We start from the raw sequence: 26,282 nt of genomic DNA, 5'->3' as shown, positions 1-26,282 counted from the left end.
CCACACAGTCTTACACATAAAGCTGAAAAATCTCCCTTGACCACTACTCACAATCCCAGAGTCCTTTGCAGAAGGTTATCCAGCTGTATACCCCCCAGACCTTTCTTTATGCTTTATGTACATAAATATCTATTTATGATTGATAGGTTTATTTTTCATAAAGTGTCATTTTATCTATTGTTTTGCAACTTTTTTTCCCCCAATGTCTTAGAAGTGTTTTCAGTAGTATTACTTCATTCTTTTTAGCAACTGCATAGTATTCCATAGTATGGATATGTTGTAATTTATTTATCCAGTCTCTTATTTTTGGACATTTAGATGGACACACATTTGTGTCCAGTTTTCTCCCACTATAAATGATGTTATGTTTACTATCCTTTTACATGCCTTTGCATTGTCTTTTATAGATAGCAAGAAATGGAATGGCTGGATTATGGGGAATATACATTTAAATTTTTTTATTGATATGATTTATTTTTAATAAATGCTTTTTCATTATAAGATTTCAAAAATTGATCATTATCACTTGAGTGTTTCCCAACCACAGAAAAATTCTCACTGTGAGATCTAGGTTCATCAATTTTCCTCTCTAAGCCTATTTGGCAACAAGTACCATTATAGGATTCCCAGTTGTGAGATCCTACATTGCAATCCATTTGTTGGCTTGAAGTCTTATTTGTTTGTACTCTGTTCTTCTGGACAGCATTAGAAGGATCACTTCAAGAGAAGATAAAAATTGAAGCTGCTGTTCATCTAGTGCTACTGCTAAGCAGCTCAAAGCTCTTGAAGAGTGTCTAGGTGATCTTCTTAAGTCTTTGACAGGTAAGGAGGGAGTCAGTAATGCTTATGGTTCCCATTTTGTAGGTAGAAACAGGTACAGAATGCCTTGCTTTCTAATGACTGGTAAGGAAGCCACCAAAAGCAAGGTGGAAATGGAAGCAACAATAAACACTTAGTTTTGGAATGCCAGAAAACAGCAGCAAGAGGAGAGCAAGTGATCTGCATGCAGGTAGAAATGGGAAGCTTATTTTCAGTAGTTACTGATCATGTTTTCTGAGGTAAGTTATTTCAAACTCTGACCACCTGTGGGTCTGGAAAAAGGTGAAGGTTAATGTTGAAGGAGCCCTCTTTTCTTGATGTCCTTTTAATCCATTTGAGTTTCCCTATCCCCAATCCATAATATAAATACATAATTATATTGATGAGCAAAACTACTTGGTTGTTCTCCCACTGTTGAAAGAAGCAAGCAACTGTAATTTGAAGTTTGGGCCTGTTAGAGAATACTGGAACAGGTAATTAATTTTAGTTGTACTAGAAATTTTTATTTCTTTTTATTCCATTTTTTTCTATCTATAAAATGGGAACATTAATTATCCCTGACCCCTCCTTGTAACTCATGATATTTGACTATTAGCTAAATTAAGTTGTCAGATAGTTTTGTGCTACTTGGGAGTAGATTCTAAAGGAATACTATGTGTTGTTTTTACTTACACTTAATTCATTTGCAGATTAACTACCATACATCTTGTGTGTTTTAAATTTTCCTTTACAAATTTGAAATGTGTAATTTTATGTATTTTTTAGCTTAATAGAATGTATAAGATAATTTGATAATTTCAAGTACCAGAGGGATGTTATATGTTTATGAAGAAACTGTGTATTACTTCAAAATTTTAAAAAAATCTAAGATAAACTTTATTATTTTGAAATATTTGATTTTGCTTTAGGAAAGGGTAGGAAACTTTTTGGCCGACTTTTATCTGGTGAATGGACTTGTTTTAGAATCAAGAAAAAGAAGAGAACATCTCAGTGAAGAAGATATTCTTCGAAATAAAGCCATTATGGAGAGTTTGAGTAAAGGTGGAAACATAATGGAGCAGAATTTTGAGGTATAACTTTTACTTTTCTTAATTTATAATGTTCTAAAGAGAGAGGGGGTAGACTTCATTCCTGGCATTCAGTGAGTTTATATAAGTATGCTCATAGGTTTTGTTTACCATGTATCACCTTTTATTTTTCTGTGATACAGTCTTTGGTGATTTTTTGTGAACCTGTTCTTGATCTTTGAGTCTTCACTAATAAATAGATTAAAATCGTTTTGTAAGCATAAAACCTGGTGTTAATTTTTAATCCATGTCCCTTTGCATATATATATATATTTTTTTTTTCCTACTTCACCAACTGAAATCTGCTGCTGCTGTGAAGACCTGGCTAAAAATCTACCTACTTTATGAAGTCATTTCTAGCCTATACCTTCCCATAATTTTTTTATTCAGCATGTATTTATTGAAAACATGGTACATGCAAAGAATTGTGTGACAGTAGGAAAAGGGGGGGGGAAATCATGGAACTACATAGCTATATGAGACAAGGTAACTTGGCTCTATAATCTTATTTCCCTAGTAAGATGAATTGGAGGGTTTCTTAAATTTTTTTTTATTTTAACAATTTTAGACTTTAAAACCAGAAAAAAAATGATTCCCAAATGTTAACATTTTACTACATTTTTTATAGCAGTGTTTTCTAGGATTGGGACCCTTTAGTGGATTATGAATTCAATTTGTGGGCTGTGACCTCCACTTTTTTTTTTTTTGAAGTAGAATCTAAATTCAGATAATAAGGAAAAACTAGAGCACATAGTATGGGTCCTTATTACTTTATGAAACAATAGTGTCAGGGGTGTATGTTGTGTCTACTTGCATATGTGTGACTGCTGGGTTATAGTGTAAAATGTGAGTCACAGTCAGAAAAAGATGAAAGGCTACTATGTGGAGACTTGAATTCCTTGAATGTTTAGCCTCTCCCCTATGGTATTGTGCCAGATTGCATTTTCAGGATAGACAAACTTTTCAGAATAGTATGCCAGGTCTCAACTAATTCATGGTGATACCGTGTGTGCCAGCAAATCTATCTTAATGTTTAGAAAGTTTATGTGTTGAGTGAATCAACCATAGTTTAGTTAAGTGAGTATAGGATGTAAAGTGCTTAAGAAGCCACATTAAATGTTTAAGTTAAAATTGTGATCCAGTTTAGTGTGATCGTGTCCCCTTCCTGCCAGATCCTCTTTGCAGTCCTCATTTTTCTTTTGTCCTTGGGTTAGAGCCTCACTAGACTTTATTTTCCAGAAGCCTCCTGGTATTTGCTGATCTCTCCATCAGTAGGAGGTAATAGGATGTGATATGCTCAGGAAATAGAAATGGAGATGGATTGAAGAGAGGGAATGATGAGCCTAATCTTTTGACAAAGCTGTTACCCTTTCCCATTGTTAACCAGACATAAAGAACATTTCTTTGGACTATAATGTGATTTAAATTTTATAACAGTTCTTTTTTAAAAAATGATTTTGTTGTGGTGGTGCTTATTGCTACCTTTGTTTAATTTTGGCAGCAAACCATTTTGGGATGAGTACACAAATTTATTTTCTTTAGGGCAGAGGTTGTAACTTGATGCACTTGAATTGGTAAAGGGGTCTTTAAATGACATTTTAATCACGTATAGTTTGGCATGTTGAAATTAAAACATAGTTTAATCCCAGATGTCTATATAATAAAACTAAATAATATGAATTAAATAATTAAGCTTCTGACTTCTGATCAGATCAAAGGAAATAGTTCCTGGGCATTGTGTGAAGTATTTTTTCATATATCATCTCATTTAATTTTTAATTATCACAATGACCTAATGAGATAACTATCATTGCCCAATTGTATAGAAAGGAAAATGAGGTTTAAAGAAATTAATATATCTGAAGTCACAAAGCTATAAGTAGCAAAGATGGGTTTTGATTCTTGGACCCTTACCCCAAGTTCTTCTTGTTCTTGGGCTAAGTATATTGCTTCCCAGATTGCCTTTGTTAAAGTCTCATCTTTGTGTGTAACCAGATTTTCAACACGTCTTAGCAATTCTTACAAAATATTGTGAAGTTGAAGTTGTAAAAGGAATGAGAGAACGTTGCTATTGGTAAAAGTAGTCAAAATCAGTATTGTGGTGTTTTTTTTAATGATGTATAGAGAACACATTAGTAAAAAGCATGTTTTTGGCTTTGGAACATTATTGAAAATTTCAAGAACTTAGAAAATATGTATGACTATTATGATTGTTTTCAAAAGACATGAAAATATTATATATATATACATATATATATATATATAGATATATATATATATATATATGTACATATATATATATATTTTTGGCCATGTTGTGTGGCTTGTGGGATCTTAGTTCCCCAACCAGGGATTGAACCTGCACCCTTGGCAGTGAAAGCGTGGAATCCTAACTACTGGACCGCCAGGGAATTCCTGAAAATATTATATTTTAAAGCCACATTTTAATAGAATTTCAGTTCTTAAAAATGTATGTCCTTTTCAGAATGCATTTATGTTCTTTATTCTAAATGAATAGCTTTTGAGTTTCTTTTCAGACAAATATTTGTTTTAATTTCTATAAGAAATAGCTTATAGGTAACACTTGGAAGTAATTATTTGCCTTTTAACTAGTTTTGCCATTTCTACTCCTTCTTTTCCCTCTCCTTTCCAGACAGTTCTAATATTTAGTATATATTTTTGACAATATTTTTTATAGTAAAATTTAAGTGCTCAGAAATTCTTAAGTTATGGACACTTGCTCCTCCACTTTTGGTGCTTTTTCCCACTTTGTTCTAACCACTTATTGTTGGAGGGGGGAGTAATGCCCCATTTATACCTTAGACAGTCATTGATAAAAGCATTAATTGTATGCAAGCTATACATACAGAATATTGAGTTAAACTCTATTAGTGATTATGTACTTTTTTAATATATAAAATCAAAATAAGAATATATAGATATAAAATACATGAATGTGTTAAACTTCCAGAAAATTTTGCCATATAAAATATTAGAATTCAGCAAATCTAGCAATAAATCAAAACTATTTCTTATATGCTTCAAGAAAAACAGGCATTAAAAGTTTGCATTTAATTATGTAGGAAAGGTTTGATTTCATTTTAGTTACAGAGCCTACTGACTTAGGGAAATAAACTTAGAAAGCCATCTGGTGTCCTGTGGCAGCCTTCATGTCTTCCTGTTTCATTAGATAGTTATGGGAACAGTATAGTGGGAACACTGATGGGTTCAGCTGTGAGTATCAGTATATAACAAAGGATCAATTAGAATAAACATAAACTAAGAAAGACCTTATTAAAATATAATAACTGATATTCATAATGATGAAGTAAAGTGCTCAGTGGAAGGTTAAATTAGATTCATTACAGTCTCTACTAAGATGGGGAATGTGTAATGTATAGTTTAGAAAGAATTCTATTGGCAATAGTAGAAACTGCTTAGAGAATTTTATTACCTGGAAAAATATACTTATATGACATGCCGCATTATCTAATCATGCCAGGAAAATGAGTCTTTACTATGATAATATATATCTTATATATGTATATATGATAATATATATGTGATTTAATATATATGTAATTTAATATATATTATATATATATATATAAACACTCAGTTATAGCCAAATGTATATACAGGTATTAAATATATATAGGTATTAAATAGACTGGAAGCAAGAGTAGACAAAAGAGTAGACAATTTTAAGCAGTGCTCTGAAAGAGAAATTGACCATGATCTGCTTAGTTAGATAGAGATTTGGGTGGAGGTGTGATTAACCTTTCTGGGTTGGAGCATCAGTGGTAAATTTTTTCAGTCATTTCTTCTGTTTGTTACAGCTTCTATTAGCTTGTCTGCCTTCTGCAGGATCACAAGACACTGTTTTACCTAATGTTTTGCCACAATATTTATGACAGTCACTACCTATTACGCCCATTTGTCATTCTGTTAATAGCCATTGCCACGTGCCATACTATTGTGTGTAGTATCACATTTTATATATCGTATTTGGTATTGGTTATGATATAATTTTGGCTGATTATAACAGTAACTTAAACAAGACAGGAGTTTATTTTTCTCTCATGGAAAAATCTGAGTTTATATGGTTTCTTTGTTCTGTGAGTTAATCTCAGACCTAGCCTTTTTTTTTTTTTTTGGTCTTATTTCTCTACCATTTCTAGGATCTGGCCCTCATTCACATGGTATACGATGTTTTATTACCTGTTTAGCATTCCAACCATTAGGAATGATAATTGCTAATAGTAATTAGGAAAGAGAGGACATGCCTGTTCTGTTTGAGTACCCAGTCAGAAGTTGCATGCATCACTGCTCAAATCCCATTGGTTAGAACTTAGGTGTAACTAATTTAGCTAGCTGTAAAGATATCTAGAAGTCTTTACTCTAGGAAGTCATGTGTCCAGCCAAAAATTGGTAGGGAGGTTCTTTTACAACAAAGAACAGGAGATAGATTATTGATTGAGTAGACAATTAGTATTCTCTAATGTCTCATTGTTAGATACATACCTGATGCTTCAGTTACCACATAAACTAGTAACTGTCACCCAATATATACCTTCAATTCTGACCTGTCTCTTAATCACCAGATCTATAGTATTTTGCCTACCTCCACTTGGATAAACATAGGTATCTAAGATTTAGTATGTTTAAATCTGATCAGTTTTTTCATTCTTCTTCTTTTCTCTGTCTTGAGTGGTAACACTATTATCTACTACCATTACCCAAACCAGCAATCTGAAATTTGTCCTTGGACTTCTTAGCTTTCTTTAACCTCTGTGTCTAATCGATTACAAAATCCTAAAGATCTCATGAATCTATTTCTCTTCTTCCATTTTGAAATAGCTTATCATTTCTCATTTGGATTACTGAGATAGCTTCCTAACTTACTCACTGCTACCAGAATGCCTCTCTGAAATAGATTGAACTATGTAAAGCCTCAATAACTAAAATGTATAGAATATTTACTATGTGTCAGGCACTATTTTAAGTATTTTATGTTAACAAGCCAGTTTTATCCTTACAACGACCCTCTGAGGTTATGTAGTTGACTAAACTGAGACAAAAGAGGTTAAATAATTTGTCCAAAGTCAGCTAGTAATTGGCAAAGCCAGGATTTGGTCAGTCTGGCTCCAACGTTTGTGTTCTAAAACATTATATTGCTCAAAATATTCGTCCATTGCTTTCTGAGTAAAATACAATCTACTTAGTGCACAAAACGCTTTCAAACTACTTTTTCTCTTCTGTGTCTTGCCCTCTTGCCTTGTATAGGTATATATGTATGCTACACATGAAGGGAAAAATAGCACCACACTTGTAGTTTCCCAGTACAGCATGCTTTTTCTCACCATTGTACTTTTCTCAATGTCCTTCATTTGGTTATTTTGTTCTCTTTCTCTTAGACTTCTCCACCAGGAACCACCATTGCTGGCACATCTTTTTGGCTACCCCAATCTGGGTCAGAGAAACCTCTTCTCAGTGCTTTTATGCCATCCTCTTGATCCCTCTATCATAGCACACCCATCCTGGATTATAATTATCTACTTCCTGTGTGTCTCTTTGTAAACTTCTCAAGGGCAGAACGTCATCTTTCATATTGCCTGATGCTCAAAAACTGTTAGTTTCCCTTCTTCCCCTATTCTTCTGTTGCTACTCAGAGATCATCAATGATTTCTAACCAACAAAATCTGTGGCCTTTTTTTCAGGCTTCTTTCCCTTTAAAGTCTTTGTCATGATATTGAAACAGCCTTTTCACTTCCATGATACTTGTCTTGCATCTTGTCATGATACTTGATACTTGTCTTGTATCTTGTCATGATACTTGATGCTATGTTTTTTTCTTTTCCCTTATTGATTAATATCTGGCTCCCTTCTGTCCTCTCCGCCCTCCCCCCTGGCAAATCTGTGTAGTTTTTAGGACTCAGTCATTAGTCCTCTGTTTTATTACTTTTCATTTAGTTAGTCAGAGAATTCTTAAACCATTATCTCTAAATATGATTTCTCTCCTTTTCTTTTTGTAACTGCCCTCTAGGAACTTCCAAGTATAAAATAGTTACTATTATTTACTGAATCCTTTATACTGTGCTAGGCACTAAGATTTTCCATACACTGTCTCCTTGAATTCTTAACTATGAGTTGGGTGGTCATATTCCCATTTTGAAGGTGAATTAAATGGACAATAATATAAATAACATGCCCCAATTCACACAACTACCAGGTAGTGGAGCTGGGTGGGATTCCAGTTCATTTTTGTGTCTTCAAAATCCTTGATTTTAACAACTCTAATATGCTGCCTATTAACATCTTAAACTCATTATATCCGAAACTATACTTCTCTGAATGGAATCCTCTCCCAGTGTTACTGTTCATTTTGTTATTTATGTGTCTTTCACTTATTGCCCTTTTGCTCTACAGTTTGTGGTTTTTCCTTAGCAATTTTCGATTTCTACTGCCACTCCCTTAGTTCTTTATTGCCAATTCATCCTATTGTGATCCAAGCTCTTAGTTAACAAAGATGAGGTGTAAGTTTTAAATCTGATATGACCTTTACCACTGTTGTTGATCTCCCTTTTGAACTTTCCTCCCTAGTTCAAATCAATCTAGTGTTTTCACTGTTAATTCTCTCTGTCCAAAATATTCTTTTTATTTTCTTTTCATTTAAATTTGAGCCTCAATCCCCTAGTCTCGATTTATTGTCTATAGAAAACTGCTCTCTTTTCTGAACCCCTGTATTACTCAGTTTTTTGTAAGCTCATTTGATCTTTAATCATTTAATACTTTGTATTCCTGATTAGCTATTCATGTTTGTATGTGTTTTTTCTTTCCAACTTTGAATTGTAAACTCTGTGAAGTCAGGATTAGTTTTTATACTTCTCTGTAGTTCCCACGTTCAGCATCTAGCATAATGCCAAGGACATTTTAGATGATTAAAACATCGAATGGGGCTTCCCTGGTGGTGCAGTGGTTAAGAATCCGCCTGACAATGCAGGGGACACAGGCCATGCTCCACAACAAGAGAAGCCACCGTGGTGAGAGCCCGCGCACCGCAATGAAGAGTAGCCCCTGCTCGCTGCAACTAGAGAAAGCCCATGCACAGCAATGAAGACCCAACACAGCCAAAAATAAATAAATTAAAAACAAAACAAAACAAAAACAAAAAAATAGACATTGAATGAATGGATTTTACTACTTTGACACTTTTCTTTTTATTTGAGGTTTAAGAAATGATAATAAATATTATTGGACCTTACATCACCATGGAAGTATCTCAGAATAACCTCTTAAAGCATTATATTGAAGAGATTAAGTAGATTATAGTTTATTGTATGTTTTAATTTTATATTTTAAAAAATATAATGTTCTTTTCTCCCTCCCTCTTTGTCTCTGTCTCTGTATCTCTCTTTCTTTCTCTCTCTCTCCCCCTCTCTGTTTGTTATTTTTGGGCAGCCAATTCGAAGACAGTCCCTTACCCCTCCTCCTCAGAACACTATTACATGGGAAGAATATATATCTTCTGAAAATGGAAAGTAAGTGTTGTTTTGTTTATATATTCTTTGGTTTTTAGAAAAATTTGTAAAAACATGAATATTTAGGCATAAAATTTTTTTTACAGAGAATCACTAGTATAGTTTCATCTGAAGCAGTTCTTTTTCCTTTTAAAAATGTGGATGAAGGGGCTTCCCTGGTGGCACAGTGGTTGAGAGTCCGCCTGCTGATGCAGGGGACACAGGTTTGTGCCCCAGTCCGGAAAGATCCCACATGCCGCGGAGCGGCTGGGCCCGTGAGCCATGGCCGCTGAGCCTGCGCGTCCGGAGCCTGTGCTCTGCAACGGGAGAGGCCACAACAGTGAGAGGCCCGCGTACCACAAAAAAATATATATATATATATGGATGAAGCATGATGAGGGAGAAGCATCCCCAGTTACATTTTCTTTTTGAATAAGTTGTAGAGCCTTCTTTTTACATCCCTCTTGCCAATTTATATACACCAAAAAACCTATAGGACATTGTTCTAAGGAAATATGAGGACTTGCCCAATACAGTTGCTTATTTGAGTTTTTACACTGTATGATGAACTTTATATTCTGTTATTATCCAGAGTCTTTTGCAAGGTATGTAAGGCTACTCATTGTTTATCTACTTTTTGCCTTTCCAAGCTCATCTCCTGTCATGATCTCTTTGTTTCAGCCTGTGCCAGACTACTTCTTACTATGCTTACCCAAGATGTTTGCTTAATGTTATATTGCTAATACTTAGTAGAGTACCTATTACATAGTTTTTGTATCCAGTAAGTACTTATTGAATAAAAGAATGATGAATGAATGGTTTATTTTGAATGAATAAATAAATAAGAATTTTTTTCTGGCTGCCCATGTCAAAGAAAATACAGTCCTTTGTAGAAAATATTCTTTTGGTGGAGAATAAAATATTACCTACCCTCATGCTTAGTAAGAAGTTGTCTTTTTTTTTTTTTATGTTGAAAGGTTTATTGTTATACTTTTTCTAACTTCTCTAAAATGTTTCCATCTTATAATATTCTACAAGTAATGTAAAATTCTGTATTCTTTATATCACTTCTTATTGATCAGTGCTGAGAACCATAGACAGTAAGAGGTTGAATTGAATAAGTGATTTAAAAGATACAAAATATTTTTAAAGGTTGTTTTTTCCTATGGATTTGCTTTGTTATTAAAAATAGTGATTATTAAAATTCAATATGAAATTTTCTGGGTTTTGATCATATTCTTCTGAACTTTTATGCTTTGCTATTTTCTTTTTCTTGTTACCCTTGCCTCATTTATTATACGTTTCATTCCCTTTTAGCATAATTTTATTTCTATCAGAGTAAGAAAAGTTGAAATACTAATGAATGTCATTGGAAGATGACAGATTCTTCTTGGGAAGATGACAGCATGTGGAAAAAATTTCCTAATATTTTCTTTCTTTCTTTCTTTCTTTCTTTTTTCCTTTTTCATTTTAGAGCTCCTCATCTGGGTAGAGAACTGGTGTGCAAAGAGAGTAAGAAAACGTTTAAAGCCACAATAGCCATGAGCCAGGAATTTCCCTTGGGAATTGAGTCGTAAGTTTGTTATTAACTGCACAAGTTTATGAAAGAAGCTATTGAACTCTAAATGCTATAATAATGTTGGCATCTGAGTGGTGCATTTGAGGCCTTTGAAATGTAAAAGCAAACAGCCATTGCTTTGACAGTGTGTCGTGCTCCCTTCTAGAAATTTTCCAGCTCACAAAATATTAACATTTTAATTATTTTAACCAGATAAATTTTTGAATAATTATTTCTTAATTACAAAAGTAATACATGAATACATGCTTATTGTAAAAAGTAACAGTTGGGAAGTTTATAGAATAAAAATGGCAGTTTTCTTTCACCTCAGGTAAATAACTGCTGTATTTTTGTCTAGATTTTTTCTGTGTTTTTTTAGAATTTTTTATAAAAATGGGGGAACAGTCTACAATTTGTTCTGTTAGTTCCTTTTTTTCTTTTAAAAGTGAGTTATCATGGAGTTCTTACAATAAGTACATTATTATCTATCTTTTTCTTCTTTCCTTGATATATTGTAGTATTGATATACTGCCATTTATTTTATCATCCCCCTACTGATAAACATTTTAATTATTTGTAGTTTGTCACCCTTATAAACAGTACTCCTGGAGTACTTGAGTATATCCTTCCAAACCTGTATTCATCAGATGCTCATTAAAAAAAATTGATTTGGAGAGATGGATGGAATGTGAGGTGGGTAGCTAGAGCCGATTCTGACAGAATTGTACCTTTAGGCTTCTCACTAAAGTAGGGGATGAATTGAAGTCCTAGGCTTTCCTTTGTAGATCCTTCCACTTTCAGTCTGGGCTATTACATTAAAAAAAAAAATTCTCACGGAAGAGAGCAGGACCCTTCTTTTCTACAAATTCTGTGCACATCTCATACTCCTCAATAGCCAGGCTTTGGAAGAGTAGATAGAATTTGGTATACAGTCCTCAAGTTATTGATCAAAGAGGGAAATAAATAGTTCTCAGAAGATGCGGGAAGGGAATTAGCCATACATACAAATCTGCATAATTTATCATATCTTGGACCCAAATGACTCCAAGATGCACCAGATATATACTCTAATGAAGAAGAATAATGTGGCAAATTACAAGATGCTCTCAATTTTAGGAGTTATCCCAATTTCAGAGATGTTAATATGTGAAAAAAAATGGGTATTTTAGAATTTATAAAATGTGGAATTATAGCCATTCCCCCTGCAAAAAGTAAAATAAGGAATATAGATAGTATGTAAAAGCCAGAAAAAGAACTCATTCTAGAATAAAATATAAGTCAAAGAACAGAAGAAAATTTCTTGTAAGTACTATAGGAAAACATAAAAAGAACATGAAATTGGTAAACTAGATCACTCTAAGATGAGATGATAAGACAACAGAATGAAATGAAAAGGAGATTGTAAAGCTAAGGAAATAAATTAAGCACTGAATAGCACTATTGCAAAACAAATACAGTAGAAACAACAATGAACAGGATAGATGTGACCAAAAATTAAATTTTTATAGCTTATAGTGAATCCAGTGAAAGAAGAGGTTAAAGAAATTTGAGAAGTAATATTTATGGAGGAGAGTGGTTCAATATAAGGATCATTGCTGTTCCATTTTAATAGAAAGCCTCCAAAATGTAAACAAAATAGTATTCAAAATATGATAGAAGAAAATTTCTCTGCATGGAAGAACTAATTCTGTAGCCTAACATTAGGCTCCAAGAAAAATTGATAGAGAAGGATTAGTAACAATTATTATATTGGTTAAACTATTGTATTTCAATTGTTAATAGAGAGTTCTAAAGGCATTCAGGTGAAAGGGTAAAAAACAGCCTGGCCTTACGTTTTTTTTACATCTTGATATTGCTGAGGCAAAGAAAGTGTGATCTGATAGTATATCTAGGTAAGATGTCATTTACATATCAAGGCAATTGAAAAGGACACAGAAGAATTCAATAAATATAGCAGCCATGGGCCTTTTTTGAAAGAAAAATACTACTACTTGAAAATGAAATTCATCCAACCAAAGGATAAAAGAAGTTAAGAGACCTCATGAAATTGTAGTTAAGAGGGAAGGATTATAAACTGAAATTTTATGCCAGTTGGATTTCTCTTTAGTATGTAAAAAAGAAACACTCAGTTATCAAATCTATAAGAAATCAAGGAATAATAAGTACGTAAGAGCCCTTCACACACACAAAATTGACAGTGAAATTCAGGCGTCCAAACAGTGAGGCTAATTAAAGAACTTGGGAATTTGTAGACTTCAGGAAGAAGACTAGTGTAAGCCTTGAATCTGCTGAAATATAGATCTGAAATCAACAACTGTGGGAATTATGGCTGCCCAATAAAATGTGAAAGTTATAAACTTTGACACAGTGAAAAGAATAATAAAACAAAAAAACAGGAGGTGGAAGGAGGTGTCATTTTCTCATCTTTAATATCTGGAAGTCAGTAATACTGTGTAAGTTTGAAGCATGTAGTTATAAAACAACATAAAGACACAATGAAATCAATTTGAAAAATGTTTTTCTCCTTCCATTTTTCAGATTATTGAATGTTTTGGAAGTAATAGCTCCCTTCAAGCACTTTAATAAGCTTAGAGAATTTGTTCAGATGAAGCTTCCTCCAGGCTTTCCTGTAAAACTAGGTAAGAGAAAAATTTTCATGTAAGTTCAGTGTTTGTTAGAAATATGGAGCTGTTTACTAACATTTAAGAAGAAGAAATATGCTTTGAAGGAAAATGGATTTCCTAGTTTAAATTTTTATATGGTTTTTCTGTAATTACATGCATTGATATTCATGTTTTGTCAAATATATAAAGTTCCTGATGAAAACTCTAATTCTACTTAAGTCAAATGTAAGGGATATGCAAATATTTCATTCAAGAGGGTGTGGGTGAACTTATGATGCACTGTGATAATGTTTTAATATGAAATATAGGGAGACTGGATTTTAGCCCAAATTTTCAGCAGACTTTGAGTTTCTGAATAGTGGGAATGTTTCTGTTGTCAACAGTCATTATTCAGGGATACAGTAATACTCCTTACATTTTATTTTTCAGTCTTAAATGTGTAAACTTAATTTCATTTTAAACAATGATCTTTCAAAACAGTAAACTTTCATTTTCGTATATATTTATCTTCTTAACTGTATTAGAAAACTGGGAGCAAGACACTATTTACAGGTTCTTTAGGAGTTGAGGTTTAGATTTAGCAGTGATTTAATCTCCAGGAGGGCCTTCAATACCATCCACTGATCCAGCCTCCAAATATTTAATCAGTGCCTGCTGTGTACTGGACCCTTTTCTATGGGGGGGATGAGAGACAGCAAAAAGCCCCTGCCCTTTTGGTGTTTACATTATGTATGGGGTAGGGGGATATTATATAATAATATAATTTTTATATAATTCCTCTGATATATTTTATCTTGTTTTACTCAATATTACTGAAACCACATCTCAGAATAATTAGGCCAAAATGCTTTAATCCCAGAAGTAATGCTTTTATTGCTAAAATTAAACTCGACCTTCTCAACTTTCCAAATTTGGGAATACATTTTGTGAATTAAAATTGATTTTAAAACATGTTCTAACTATGTCATTCCAGATTCCCTTTGTGATGTAAAAGCACTGGGAACCCAGTGTCTACTTGAGTAAACCAGTGATAAGATTCTAGGCAGAAACTGTTAGAAAACTAAAGCTGAGAGTTTGAGCTGTGGATCATTACATGAGTATTTCTGCAGAAGCTTCAAATCCCACTGTAATTGTCTGTAGCCAGAAAATACTTCAAGCATTGGACTCTCTTCTATATACTGTATTTAAGGGGCACAGTGACAAACTAGAATAGAGGGTAGGGATTAAATATATGAAACTATTACTGTATTCACATTTTTTAAAGTCCCAAGCACAAATCAAACCTCACAATACAAGTTTTTTTTATGAAAAAGAAATACTTTATATAGAAAGGAAAAAAATCTACAATACTTTTTTGCAGGCATTTCTCTGATATAGAGCCATATTAACAAGGGATTTATAATTTTTTGCTTGTATACTTATTGGGAATTTGCTTACCTCTGTCTCTCTTGTCTCTTTGTCCTTCTTTCAAAATGACCATATAAAACTCCAGTCCTACGTCAGTTTAATCTTCAGTCATTTCTGTTTCTATATTTAGGCTAGAAGGTACAATTGAGGGGAAAAATTTGGGTATTGTTAACACAATTACATGTTTTCAAAAGCAGCCAGAGCTTTAAATGCTGATTTTGAATGATCTTTTCTCTGATTTGCTGCTTCCCTCATTCTGCTTTCAAAGGTTAAATTTGAACCTCCTTCAACAGTCCCCATCCCCACCCCCCACTACTTCCTCCCACAGTCTAAGCAGATGAATTTTGTTTTCTTAGTTACAAAAAAAGGCCATCAGAAATGAGACCTCCCTCATTACTCCCAACTTCTCACACAGACTTTTCTGCCCCAAGCCCTATCTTTTCCTCCATCTTTTCTATCTCAGTAGAAGTGGTGTCCCTTTTCTTAGCTTGATTATTCTCTTCATTTGTACTGTGGATCTGTTCTCCTCCCTGCTTTTTTAAAAAGCTTGCTCTATCAGTTTCCCCATATTTCTCCTTTATCTTCCAACTCCTGTACAGCCTTTTTCTTCTTAGCCGTTAGGCTTTGTTCAGGTCTTTCTCCTTTTAAAGTTAAACCAATTAAAGGTCTTTCTCTTTTTAAAATTCAGCCGATCTATGGAGTTCCTTGGGGCCTAGTGGTTAGGATTGTGGGCTTTCACTGCCGTGGCCCGGGTTCAGTCCCTGGTTGGGGAACTGAGATCCTTCAAGCTGCACGGTATGGCCCAAAAAAAGAAAAGTCAGGCACAGGGAGGTGAGGGGAAGATGGCCAAACTTCAGAAATAAAATTCAACCAATCTAATGAAACAATCCCTTTAGCTCCACCCTACCCAGCACTTGCCTTTAATCTTTGCTTTTCATAGCCAAGTTGCTTGAAAGTCTACTTTTATCTCTCCATTCTTTCTTTCTATTTATAGTTATATTATAAATGGGGGAAGGTGAAAGGAGATAAAGAGAGGTAAAATTTTTCTACTTCACTTGAATTGCTAAAGTGATGACACCAGGGGCCTATGATAAATTAGTTATATATAATGTATACCTAGAGCAACCACTAAAGAAGGTGTACAAAGAGATATACTCAAAAACACTATAGATAAATAAAAATAAAATTCTAAAAAGTAGTCATGTTGGGACTTCCCTGGTGGTCCGGTGGTTAACACTCTGCGCTTCCACTGCAGGGGGCACAGGTTTGATCCCTGGTTAGGGACGTTCCACATGCTGTGTGGTGCAGCCAAATAAATAAATAAATAAATAAATAAATAAATAAATAAATAAATAAATAAATAGTAGTCATGTAACCTACAGGAAGGCAAGAAAAAGAAAAATATATGAAAAAAGACAACAAGCAAAAAAACAAAAAATGAAACAGCAGACTTAAGTCTTAAGTATATAAATAATTCCATTAAGTATAAATAGTCTAAATAAAACATTTAAAAGATATAGATTGGAAAAACAGATTAAAGAAACATGACTCTACTACATGCTATCTTCAAGAAACCCTTCAAATATGATATTGGCAAGTTGAAAGTGAAAGGATGGAAAAAGATATATCATGCAAACATTAATCAGATGATAACAGGACTAGCTATATTAATATTAGATAAAGTAGATTTCAGAGCAAAGAAAACTACTGGGGTGCGGGGGGGCATTATATAATGATAAAGGAGTCAATCCATGAAGAAGAATAGCAATCTTAAATGTGTATACCAAACAACAGAGCTGCAGGATAAGTGAAGCAAAATCTGAAAGAAATGAAAGGAAAAATAGATTTTCAATTATAGTGAGAGTCTTCAGCACCCTTCTCTCAACAGATGATACAACAACTTGAACGAAAATCAGCAAGGATATTATAGAACATCTCTACAACACCATAAACCAAAGCACCTAATTGGCATTTATAGAACAGTTTACCCAACATCAGCAGAATACACATATTTTTCAAGTACTCATGGAACATATACCAAGATAGGCCATATCCTGGGCTATAAAACAAACCTTAATAATTGAAAAACAATCACAGTAGAATCCAACTAGAAATTAATAATAGAAAGATAACGAGACTCTCCAGTTTGTGATATTTTGTTATGCACTCTTCTAAATAATTTATAGGTCAATGGTGAAATCTCAAGGGAAAATAATATATTGAGCTGGATGAAAGTAAAATTACAAATATCAAAATTTGTATAATATAGCTAAAGTCATGCTGAGAGGGAAATTCATAGCACTAAATGCATACATTACGAAAAGAGAAGTCTTAAATCAATAATCTAAGCTCCTACTTCAAGAAGTTAGAAGAACATATAAACCCAAAGCAAGCAGAAGGAAGGAAATAATAAAGAGTAGAAATAAATGAAAGAGAAAACAGAATAAATAGAGAAAGTCAGTGATGCAAAGAGCTGGTCCTTTGAAAAGAGTGATAAAATCAACACATCTGTAACAAGACAGATAAAAAACAGAGAATGAAACAGGATAGCATGACAGATCCTGCAGAAATCAAAAGGGGATAGTAAGTGTAATAATGAATGAAAGGGAAAAAAAAGGCATTCAGAGTAGAAAAAGGAAGAAATAAAATCTTCTCTATTTGCAAATGACACGATTCTATGAGTTGAATCCCAAAGGTTCTAGAAACAAACTAGAGTTAATGCATTCTGCAAGATGGCAGGATAAAAGTTAAACATACAAGAATCAGTAATATTTCTGTATATTAGCATTGAACACACTGACACCAAAACTAAATATTTTTTATGATTGCAAAAAAAAGGAAATAGATGTAAATTTAACAAAACATTTACAGTACTTGTATGCAGAAAATTATACAACACTGATGAAAGAGATAAAAGAAGATCTAAACAAAAGTAGAGACATACGATGCGCATGGATTGGAAGATTCAACATAGGAAAGATGTTAATTCTTCCCAAAGAGATACATGGGTTTAACACAATTCTTATCACAATCCCAGCCATATTTTTTTTGTAGATTGAGAAAAGATTATTTTAAAATTTACATGGGATGGCAAAGAAACTAGAATATCTATATTTTCGAGGGCTTCATAACAGAATACCACAAACTGTGAGTGGCTTAAACAATAGAAATTTATTGTCTCAGTTCTGGAGATTAGAAATCTGAGATCAGGGTGTCAGCTGGGTTAGCTCCTTCTGCAGGCTATGAGAAGAAATCTGTTTCATGGCCCTCCTCTAACTTCTGGTGATGTTTTTTGGCTTGTAGAAGCATCACTCCACAATCTTTGCCTTCATCTTCACATGGTGTCCTTTTCCTGTACGTATGTCTTCGAATTTCCCCTTTTTGTAAGGACACTAGCCATTGGGTTAGGGACCACTCTAATGATTCTTAATTTGATTACTTCTGCAAAGACCCTGTCTCAAAAAACAGTCACATTCTTAGGTTCTGGGGGTTAGGACTGGAATAGATCTTTTTGGAGGGGAAAGAATTTGACTCAGAACAAGAGCCAAAACAACTTTGAAAAAGAATGAGTGTGAGTAATCAGTCTACTCCATTTCAATATTTACTGTATAGCTATAGTAATCAAGACTGTATGGTATTGGTTGAGATATAAACATCTAAGTCAACATAAGAAAAGAGAATTCAAACATAGATCCTTATAAATATGCTCAACTTATTTTTGATAAAGGTACAAAAGTAGTTCAGTGGAGGAAAGATAGCCTTTTCAACAAATGATGCTGGAGCAATTAGACATGCAAAGGTAAAAAAATGAAACTCCACCTTAATCCTACAGCTTACACAAGAATTAACTGAAAATGAATCATAGACTTAAATTTAAAAGTAAAATAAAACAATAAAACTTAGGAAATAAATGTAGAAGAAATGCTTAGGGATCTAGGTTTAAGCAAAGAGTTCTTAGACTTCACACCACAGCATGACCCATAAGAGAAAAAAAATCAATGAATTGGACTTCTTCAAAAGTAAAAAAGCTCTGCTCTGTGAAAGACCCAGTTAAGAGTAAAAAAACCACAAGAATGCTTAAAACTCATCAGTAACAAAATAAACAAGCCAGTTAGAAAAGAGCAAAAGACACAAAAAGACATTTCACATAAGAGGATATATAAATGGAAAATAAGCACAAAAACAGTGTTGAGAATCATTAGCCATTAGGGAAGTGCAAATTAAAACCACAGTGAGATATCATTATATACACCTAACAGAATGGCTAAAATAAAACATGGTGACAACTCCAAATGTTTGTGCAGATGTGGAAAAACTGGATTGCTCATACATTGCTGGTGGTTATGTAACATGGTACAGCCACCCTGGAACACGTTTTAGCCATTTCTTAAAAAACAAACAAACAACTAACCACCCAACTTCCATGGGATCAGTCAGTTGCACTCCTAGGCATTTATCCCAGAAAAATAAAGATATGTTCACACAAAAACCTGTATACAAAAATAAGTTTGTAATAGCCTCAAGCTAGAAATAACCCAGCTGCTCGGTGCAGATTCTCTTCATCTCTTCCACTCTGTGTTTGTTATTGATGTTCATACCGTTAAGTCTGCTGGACACTTTTCTGTTATCTGACTTAACCTCTCAAGATTTCATTCTTTTTGTGGAGTCCTTGTCCCAGTGAAAGCTGGTAGTTTCTCTTCAGATTTCCTCCCACTTTTTGGATAGAGTTCTCTCTTGATCTTCTTCCTGCCTCTCTGACTGCTCCTTCTGGAGCACATCCCTCCTATTACTTTTGTCACCCTACATTATATTCTCATTACATCTGCCTAAACTTAAGCCAGAACATGTTACTGCTATGCTCACAACCATCCACTGGCTTTCCATCTCATCCAGAGTAGAAGCCGCCGACTTTTTCTTGACCTAAACCCCGCTTGATCTGGCTGCCTATATCTTCTCAAACCTCATCTTCTGCTAATCTTTCCCGTACTCATTTGGCTGTAGCCACACTGGTCTCCTAGCTGTTCCCAGAATAAACCATACACTTTCATTTTAGGGCTTTTTTACTTATTCCCTCTACTTGGAATTTCCTTCCTCTAGGCAACTGTGTAGTTATCTCAGGTGTTTGCTGAAAGGCCACTTTATTGAGGTTTTCCTTTGAACCCTAATCAAGAACTCTTACCCTCAACACTGAAACTCCCTATCCCCCTACTTGCTTTATTTTTGCCTACATACTTAGTCACAATTATTTTTTACCTATTTGTGGTTTGTATCTCCCAACCAGAATGTAATCTCCATAAATGCATGATTTGTTTTCTACTGTTTCCTGGTGTATATCCAATGCCTAGAACAGGGGTCATCAAGGTCATCAAACTTCTTCTGAAAGATAGTAAATATTTTAGACTTTACAGGCCATATGGTTTCTGTCACAACTATTCAACTCTTGTTGGAGAATGAAAACAGCCATAGAGAATAAGTAAACCACATATTCCAATAAAACTTTACTCTGGACAGTGAAGTTTGAATTTCATGTAATTTTATCTGCGTGAAACATTATTCTTTGTGTTTTTTAAAAAACTACTAAATTATGTAAAATGTTTTCTTAGCCCACAGGCCTTACAAAAAAAGGCCAGGCAACAGGCCTTACTTAGTTCGCTGACCTCTGAATTAGAACAGCATCTTTACTTAATAAGCACAAATGAATGATCTTTTCCACCAGAAATAACTGGAAACTCTGTAATCCTTATGTTGATTTCTTTAAGTTTTTTTTTTTTTTTTTAAATGAGAATATTACTTTCTGCAATAGAATACTAGGCTTGTAACAGTCAGCCTTAGTTTATGGCATGCCTTTATCCTAGGCATTCAACTTAGCTTTCACAGAATCATTTAGAGTTTTAAGTAACCTTTAGAGTTTATTTTGTAGATGAAATCCTTGAGCCTCATAAATTAAATGATTTGTAGGAATCAGAATCTAGGTTTTATAATTTGTGTTCTTTCCAGTAAATCGTATTAGGAATAAAACTGCAGAGTGATTAAAGTATTTGGCCATTTTTGATGTCACATTTCACTCATAATTTCAGCTAGAAATGTATTTTATTTAGAAGAATATTAGGCTGTTTTGGTATGATATTACTCCAATTCTGATGAGATTATTTTTATACCATATATTAAAGTGATGGATTGTTTTTTAGTGTTTTAAAACAAAAAAGGATGAATGTATTTCATTTTTATTAAATGAAAAAAAAAAATCAGCTCAGATTCAGAGTATATACACTACAATCTGAAGAAAAGATATCAGAATGCAAAAAGTACAAATGTAGCCATCCCTTTGCCCCAAGAAAAAATAGTCTAGTGGAATCTGCCATCATAGTGCTATGACTGGGAAGCAGTGGGACCTTGAGTTTTTGATGTAATTCTTGATGCTTTGGTGTCTGTCTCTCCTCACAAGTAGCCAAACTCTTCCTGCAAACACCCATACTCAATATTAGATGTATATTAGGATTTGTCTGGTCCTTGAATAACACTTTTTTACATTTTAAGGAGTATAGATATCTCTAATAGTATTTCATAGTCTATAAATAGGTTACCATTTCATTTTACAGTGTTATCATTGATTGTCCTCTCTAGATATACCCGTGTTTCCTACGATCACAGCCACTGTGACTTTTCAGGAGTTTCGATATGATGAATTTGATGGCTCCATTTTTACCATACCTGAAGACTACAAGGAAGACCCAAGCCGTTTTCCTGATCTTTAACTGACACAGAAAATGATGCCATTCAACCAAGGAAAGCTAGAGAATGCAGAGACCCCAGAAGTGAATTCAAATAGAAGGGACAAATGTTTTCATTGAAGAAAAGGGAATTATGTTGGATCGACACATCAGTGATATGATATAATGAAATGGGCCTCTAATAAGAATTCCAGCAAGTTTCCTGATGTGCCATTTTCAGTCTTTTTAAAAATATACATATTATAAGTGTAATAGTTTGACAGCTTAATGACCCCAAGTCCTTCTTATGTAAAACAGCTATGAGTGCTGTGATTTGTTTTTAAAAATTTTTACACTTCTTGTTGAAATATATATGCATATAAATATATCTATATCTATATCTAAAACACTCCTGGACCATTAACATAAATTAAATGTCTTAAGAGATATGAAGCCCTTTTAAACTTGTCATCTTATATTCAAGGTGACCTTTATAAATATTCCTTCAAGCTTTGTTTTCATAAAATGTAAAGTATGTAACATTATGTATAGTTCAGTAATTTGAATGTTTGTTCAATATAATGAACTAGAAGGAATGCAGTTTTCTGTAGCTGAATGAACCAAATGGTAACCATTAAACAATTGCATTTATATGTTGCAATACACTTCAGAAGGAGCATTCTCTCTGCAGGGAATAAGGTACCTCCTTTAGCACCTTAGTGCAATTCATTGTGGTGCTATTTGTTTTTACCTGAATTCTTTCTTCAATGGAAAATGTTTGTTAATAATCTTCCTTTCATAGAAACTTTTTTTTTTTCTAAACTTGAGTTTAAAAGTCCTTTTTGTGTTCATGATGAGCATGCTTAAAGATATTCTTCTTCCAAATCTGAGCACTTTAAAAAAATTCCAAATTTTTAAACTTGCTTCCTAATAAGTGCACATCATTCTGATTATTTTGTTTTTAGTGGAATATGGATGCATTTGTGTCAGTTTTAAAAACAATCCACATATTTTGGGCATCCCTACATATTTAATGCTTTCAAAATAAGGTAAAAACATTTTATATGCTAATAGAATATATTTGTTACAAGTTAAATTCCAGAAACATACACAAGATTGACAATTCCTACTGTTTATTTTTTTAAGTAAGTCACAAGAAAATATTTATTGATTTTAATTATCTCCAAAGTGTTAAAATCATGCATTATTCATTTTTGCACATAAAAATTTTTCATACTTATTCCAAGATGGTTTGAAGGTCCAACAATGACAATAAATTAGGGAGAATAATGTATAACAGTCATAAAATGTTATGTTGTATTAAAGAGCTTAGCTAAGGAAATGTTTTTTAAATGTATCTTGAAAAATGTGTCAGAATGCATCTGTCAAGTTTTTTAGAGTGACCAGTAACTTTTTTCAGGATTTTAAATAATTTGAATGAGTTTAGAGACCTTTATTGAAGAGATGGCTTAAAAATCCGAAGCATCAACCATAAGAAAAATTTTGTAATAAACATCTTTAAAGCTGCATCTTCCATGCTGGTACATACTACATTGCATATGTTGACATTTTATTAAATACATTTTATAATGGAGAAAAATAATCATAGTTAAAAATTCAAAGACCAGTTTCTACCTTACGTGGGTCTGTTGAATTTTGTGGAAAGGGTGGGTAAACCGAGACTAGTTTTGTTAAATAGAAGTTGATCCCTATTATTTTGGGAATGTTTGTTGGACTTAGAGATTCTATGATCCTGTCACTGATTATATGAGGTTTGAGATACTGAAAGGCAATGATCACTGTTGCTTTTAGGCTCCCTTGCTTTGTGGGAATATGGTATACTTTCAAGAATATACTGCAGACTTTTTTTGTAATTCATTGGGGAAAAAACATGGTAAATTGCAGCTTGGGATTTATCAATTTCCTAAAAGCTGTGACTGTTTTGCTGGGATACACTGGAGGTAGGAAGACTACTGAAAACTTTTGCACTTGAATTTTGTTTTTAACTTTTTCTTTCATAAAGAATAGTACAGATTATCCATTCCAAAATGTCTTTTATCTGATCACAAAGGACAAGCAAATGTCAGTATCTCTTATGATGGTAAAAATAGGAGTTATTTAATGCAAATAAACTTTTCACAGTATTAGACTTTTCAAAATGTGCCTTTTAATCCAGCTAATGAATGAAGCTATATGCCGTGTTTCAAGTAAGTAGATAAAAACGCTATATATTTTGATACTCTTACGTGGTAATCTAGATTTTGTAATGTAGGTTCATAAAATTCTCTTTGCCTTCCATTTGTGACTGAAAAAATTGTTTAAAATTGGGGGGCTATAAAATGGTTACCTTAAATGGCCATTTAGAAATGTTCAGTATATCCTGCCACCAGTATGGTTTCAAAAGAATATAGGATTCTTTAAGAAAATTCCCTAGAGACAGTTTGCCTGTCTAGACATTCATGTACAGAAAATTATCAAGCTTCATAAAAAGGGAGGCATAAAGCTGATGCTCTGATTATTGTGAGTATAGCTACATACAATTGTCTAGACACAAACACATTTCAGAGAAGCTGATAGCCAACAGAAGCTGAAAAAACTATTCAGTTTTTCTGCTGTTTAGAACTGGTATTGAGCCCCACTCACACTAATAAAAATGTGTTTTCATAGTGTTATTCATGCACAGCTTATCATTCACATCTTGGGGAAGGGTGGTGAATAATGAGTGCTTAAGTGAAATTTCTCCCTAGTTTTCACTAAGCCTAAAGCAGACAAAGAGCTTGTTTCGAGGCCACAAAAGGACTAAAGAAAATACTGAGTTGCTTTTGCTCTTAACTTTTATTTGTCACAATATGGTTGAGAAAAAGTTGTAGAAAACGGGGTGAGTTCAAAGTCCTACTTGTAGTATGCTAGCCTCTGAAACTGAGCAAATTACTTAGTATGGACACACTATGCCTGTGCTTAACTCCAGCAAAAGGTATCTTAACTGTGTTTTCCAAAATTAACAAAATGAATCCTTACCAAAGTTGCTATACTTGGGAACTTTCAAAGACAACTGACAGTGAAACCTAGATAAATGGACAGGAGGTATTAAATCACTTGTAAAGACATTAAAACTAAACTCAGTAAAAGCCCATCCTTTGTATATTATGAATGAGCAAAAACTGCTTTTGTAAAGCATTTTATATCAGAAATCTGGGCCAATAGTATCTTAGAATGCCATCTAAAAATGTCATAGAATGCCATCTAAAAATGTCATCTCAGTAGCATGCACACACACACACATATATTTTTTTGTGGTACACGGGCCTCTCACTGTTGTGGCCTCTCCTGTTGTGGAGCACAGGCTCCGGACGCGCAGGCTCAGCCGCTCTGCGGTATGTGGGATCTTCCTGGACTGGGGCACGAACCCGTGTCCCCTGCATCGGCAGGCAGACTCCCAACCACTGCGCCACCAGGGAAGCCCAATAGCACACTTTTCAGATCATGTGATTATCCTTGTAGTACTACCTAGTGATGAACTTTAAAAAAACTGTTACAGCTCATTTTAGGAATAGTACTTCTGGCCATAATGGCACATATGGTACATGGAATTAGAATTTTCCTTTTGCCACAGCACCTAAAAAAACTGAAGGAAATTTCCTGTGTTTTAAAGAAAGGTATTTGGCAATCATTCCTGAATTTGCTCATGTTTTGCAGGTGAAAATAATTAGCCTAAAGCAGAAACTGTGTAGTATAAAAACACAAAAATAAGACGCACCTGTACCTCCCATAGAATTCTTGGTCACTGAAGAAGGCTGACAGTGACTGGCGGGGATGTTTAAGTAATGAACATGCGTAGCGTAGGAATTCTGAAGAAGTGAAGCAGAAATTATGTAGTTCATACACGTTGTGGCTTATCTGCTTGGTCCTGCAGTTTCAGCCCATTCTTGTGGGTTCCAGCTTATGGTTCCAACTTATTCTTACCCCTCTCAACTATCCTTCTTTTCTTGACTGCCTGTGGGCTTTAGTCTTCAGCATCAGATGCACAGCATAGACAACTTTGAGACTATTAAACCAACTCCCACAATTAAGGTCAAATCTCTGTCAACAAATCTTTTTGGGTCATTTGGCTCCCTGGATTGAATGCTGACTGATTGATTGATAAGAACAAAATTACATGATGCTAACCTACAGGATGCTTGTCTTCCTTAACTTGATATTTAACGCCTACTATAACCTTTAAGTATATTCTTAAGAATATTCCCACTAGCAAAGAATTAGCATGGTTCACACGTTATTTTGCTGAAGAATGTCTTTATGAATTTTACATATACTTTGATATTATAAAGTGAAAATGGGAAAATAAAACTAAGTAAAACAGACTCAAAATCAACAACTCCAGAATTAGTCTCATTTAAAAACTACCTCTGCTAATAAACACTTAGTAACATATTCTGATGCTCTTTGAAAGTATCAGTAGAGTTTCCATATTTAAACACAACTACATGTATTTGATTAGAGAAAATATTTTAGATAGGAGTGAAATGCACTAGCTAGATTTGAGACAAAAGGAACAGAAATCACAATTCCAGTTTAAA

General features: G+C 33.8%; 1 protein-coding gene across 2 annotated transcripts in view; it reads left to right on the top strand.

Annotated features, from left to right (window-relative positions):
* ANKRD13C (ankyrin repeat domain 13C) overlaps positions 1-24,003 on the top strand; it is an 80,847-nt gene extending 56,844 nt beyond the window's left edge. For both annotated transcript variants that reach the window (XM_027114046.1, XM_027114047.1), the window contains 5 exons: positions 1,728-1,889; positions 9,348-9,427; positions 10,881-10,979; positions 13,503-13,603; positions 21,620-24,003. In XM_027114046.1, coding sequence (XP_026969847.1) covers positions 1,728-1,889; positions 9,348-9,427; positions 10,881-10,979; positions 13,503-13,603; positions 21,620-21,750 — 573 coding nt within the window. In that variant the 3' untranslated portion in view covers positions 21,751-24,003. The remainder of the gene's footprint in view (positions 1-1,727; positions 1,890-9,347; positions 9,428-10,880; positions 10,980-13,502; positions 13,604-21,619) is intronic.
* The last annotated feature ends 2,279 nt before the right edge of the window (positions 24,004-26,282 follow it).

Source organism: Aethalodelphis obliquidens, unplaced genomic scaffold (genome assembly GCF_003676395.1).
Source record: "Aethalodelphis obliquidens isolate GAN/ISIS:26980383/991018 unplaced genomic scaffold, ASM367639v1 scaffold13, whole genome shotgun sequence".
In the NCBI taxonomy this organism is placed as follows: Eukaryota; Metazoa; Chordata; class Mammalia; order Artiodactyla; family Delphinidae; genus Aethalodelphis; species Aethalodelphis obliquidens.
This window is presented reverse-complemented; position numbering and strand designations above follow the sequence as displayed.